The following is a 3,285-nucleotide window of genomic DNA, read 5'->3' on the forward strand; positions in this document are numbered from 1 at the left end:
CAGCTGAATAAAGCAGCTGGCCCTGGCTCCCAGACCTTCATCCTGGCAGCCTGCCCTGCTCTCACCTGCGAGTGCACGGCCTTGTGCTGCTCCAGGCTGACTGCATGGCCGAAGGTCTTGCCACACATGTCACAGGCAAACGGCCTCGTGCCCTTGTGTGAGCGGCCCATGTGCACCTCAAGGCCGTGCGGTGTGGAGAAGACCTGAGGGAAGAGAGTACACGGGGTTAAGTTCACCAGGGAGAAGGGTCTGGGGAAGAGTCATAACCAGTGTGGGAGAAAGGGACCCCTACCTTGCTGCACTTGACACACTTGTACGAGCCAGTGCTGATGAGCAGTGGGCGGCACAAGAGGTCTGACTCCACTTTGACACCACCCAGCCCCTTCTCCTGCTGCAGCCCAGGCTGTGTTTTGGCGTAGAGTCCAGGAGCTGCTGCCGGCGAGCGCTCAAACAGCCCCGTGCTCGGGGAGCTGAAGTTTCCATAGAGTCCAAGGGAAGAACTACACTCAGCGCCATACAGGGCAGGCTCAGAGCCTCGGTCGCAGAAGAGCCCCGGCACTGAGGGTCGCTCCAGTGTTGGGCAGGGCCTGTTGCTTTGCACAGGATGCCTCAGCTCAGAGCCACCCAGGCTGTTCCACATGTACGGATTGAAGGGCACCGAGAAAGGGGGTGCTTCATCTAGGGACGGACACACAGATCTCTCCGAGGCTGTGGAAACAAAAGGGCATGGGAATTAGTGTGCTTCACAATCCAGACACTATCACGGGGCAGAACAGTCTCAGCACCCAGACTTATGCCCAGAGGCAGACCCCTGTACTGCACACTGAGGCTGCCCTTTCATCTCTCGTGGGAGGACATTTTACATTGCACATTAGGGACTGAGCATCCAGTACCACCTACTTACCGGATGTCCCAGCCAAATTATTTAAAGCAGACACCAATTTTTTCTGTCTCCATCTCTGGGTGCCCAGGTGTATATACGCTGATCTGACCATGTAAACAATCTAAACAACTCAGTCTGCAACTTCCTACAGTTTTATCTACAGCTTCTCAAAAATGTGAATCTGCTGTGCTCCAAGATGGACATCAAAGCTCACAGTCCATATGTTTAAGCTCTGATGAAGATTTTCAGAAAAAAAAAAAACCGAACAACTAAAATCAATCCTCATCTGAAAAAAACACATGATTGTTTCAGATTGCTCTGAGGTTCTCCATGTAAAGAAACTGAGTCCACCCAAAACACAGAGCTTTGTAAAGTCATCAGTAGAGGTCACATTAAAAACTGAAGACACAATTACCATTTTCCTAGCAGTCATAATCAAAGCAAACTTCCACCAGGACAAGCTTAGATAGCTTTAGTTGGCTCTAACAGGCTTATCTTTGGCAATGGCATCTGACCAAGGCAGTGGGCACTAGAAGATGAACCACACTTGGGGACCCATAGCAGAGTCTGATACAATGGCAGAAGAATAGCCTTTGAAATACTGTTTCACAATGCTCAGGGAGCCTTGCGTGGAGGAAAGCACAGCTGGGCATGGAACATGAGGTACCAGACCCCAACTATGTCTGCCAGAGTGCTGAGGTGCACTGCTTTCACTCCTCATCACAACACGCAGCAGCACTGGGAGAGTCAAATGTCTCCACTGCAAAAATGTTTTAGTGAACCAAGGAAAAGATGAATTAGTGAACTGCTGAAACACCAATGCCTTCATAGAGATACTGGCACTGCTTCCAACTTGGGCTTCCAGAGTAATGTCTTTTAACCAAAATCTTGTCCATCCACAATTGCTCTCCTACTTTTTTCTCCCTCCTGTCAGCTTCACAGCTCCCATGGCCTTCTCAACCTCTGGTAAACCAAGATAACCAGGGCTGGACTAGGGAAGGAAGGAATGATGCCTTATGCTATCCATTTGGATAGGCAAATGGTCACTGAGAGGTTACAGAAGGGAGTGGGAAATTAGGTGAAAATTGAGCTTTGAACAACATGACTGTTTCCTGTCCTTTACGTAATTTCAGACATTACCAGTCTCAAATTCTTCCACTGAAATTAACAGTTTTTTGGTTGGACACATACCATCCGGGACATTTGAACAGAGCGATGAAATCAAATTAGCTGACATGATGCTGAGCATGATTTTTCCTGTTCTGCACTGACTGCAAAGTTGCAGTCAGTGTCCCGTCACCTATCTTGTGTTTTTGCAACCAGTTTCAGTGTTGCCATCTCTCACGATTTTATCACAGAATTCAAAACCATCTTAAAGTCCCAGCTCTTAAAACTTCATGAGTTCATCAGGTCTTCAGGTTTTCTTTTGTTTGCTTGTTCTTGTTTTAACTATTTTTCCGCCCTCTTAAAGCCACCTTCTAGCCCAAACATTAAAGCAAAGTATGAAAACATAGACCCTCCATTTTTCAACACTAGAATCAAACATCCGTAAGTTCTTACTTACAATCTTGATTTCTAAGCCAGTTCATTGAGTGAGAGGAGAGGGAAGGTTGACCTGAATTTTGAGCCCTTGGAATTGGCAATACAGTACATGGTGAACATTGCACCACAGATCAGTTTGCGTGCAATGTTCCTTCCAACACCTCTCATGCTCTGGAGCCCTCTAAAGCACAAGTCCACGGGAGTCACTCATGTTTATACTCAAGCCATCCAAGCCCTGCACCCAGGGAAAAGCAATCTTCAAACCCTGCTCTACCACACTGCAGGGCACTTCCGTGTCTGCCTCTCCTCCACTCCACAGCATCTAAGGGGGGAGCAGGGAGGGAGGAGAAAGATTCTCCCTCATTTTCCTAGAAATTCTGTGCAGTGTTTATATAGACTACTTCTGGGAGATAAAAAAAAAAATCAATGCTCTTTTTTGAAGGCAAAATGAACTCAACTTTAAATAGTTGATATGCACAGTGAAGAAAGATTCAAGTGTCCTCTTCAACAGAGCACGAAACACCACACTCTCTGCACATTATACCCAGTCCAAGTCTCCTTTCAAGACTGGAACATCAATAGGCTCATCAGGACTTATTAATACACTGCTGCATGAGCTCCCATGCACCTTCTGTATGTGCAAACGTGTGTGATTAGAGACACACACAGAAAGTGAGGTTAAACAGCAAAGTGATTTGTACTGATGGAGTCAACAGTGTATTAGAGTGTTAAAAGGTAGTGTGTCTGTATGCTGTATGCCCACCCAGATCAGCAGCACAGCACTCAAAAAACAAAAGTGAAATATGGCTTTCACTGCATACTGAAGTGCAACCTGCACCTATATTCAAGAGATAAGGGGG

The 3,285-nt window shown here is 46.9% G+C and overlaps 1 protein-coding gene across 1 annotated transcript in view; it reads right to left on the bottom strand.

The window, feature by feature from the left end:
- Nucleotides 1–3,285, bottom strand: part of LOC114068176 (zinc finger protein Gfi-1-like) — a gene marked incomplete at its 3' end in the record, with an annotated part of 8,236 nt that overhangs the window by 2,375 nt on the left and 2,576 nt on the right. Inside the window, 2 exon segments of the mRNA XM_027904099.1 lie at nt 66–203; nt 293–708. Of these exon segments, the coding sequence (XP_027759900.1) occupies nt 66–203; nt 293–708 (554 nt within the window).

Source organism: Empidonax traillii, unplaced genomic scaffold (genome assembly GCF_003031625.1).
Source record: "Empidonax traillii isolate 1590-97213 ecotype Southwest subspecies unplaced genomic scaffold, ASM303162v1 scaffold1009:size532339, whole genome shotgun sequence".
NCBI lineage: Eukaryota > Metazoa > Chordata > Aves > Passeriformes > Tyrannidae > Empidonax > Empidonax traillii.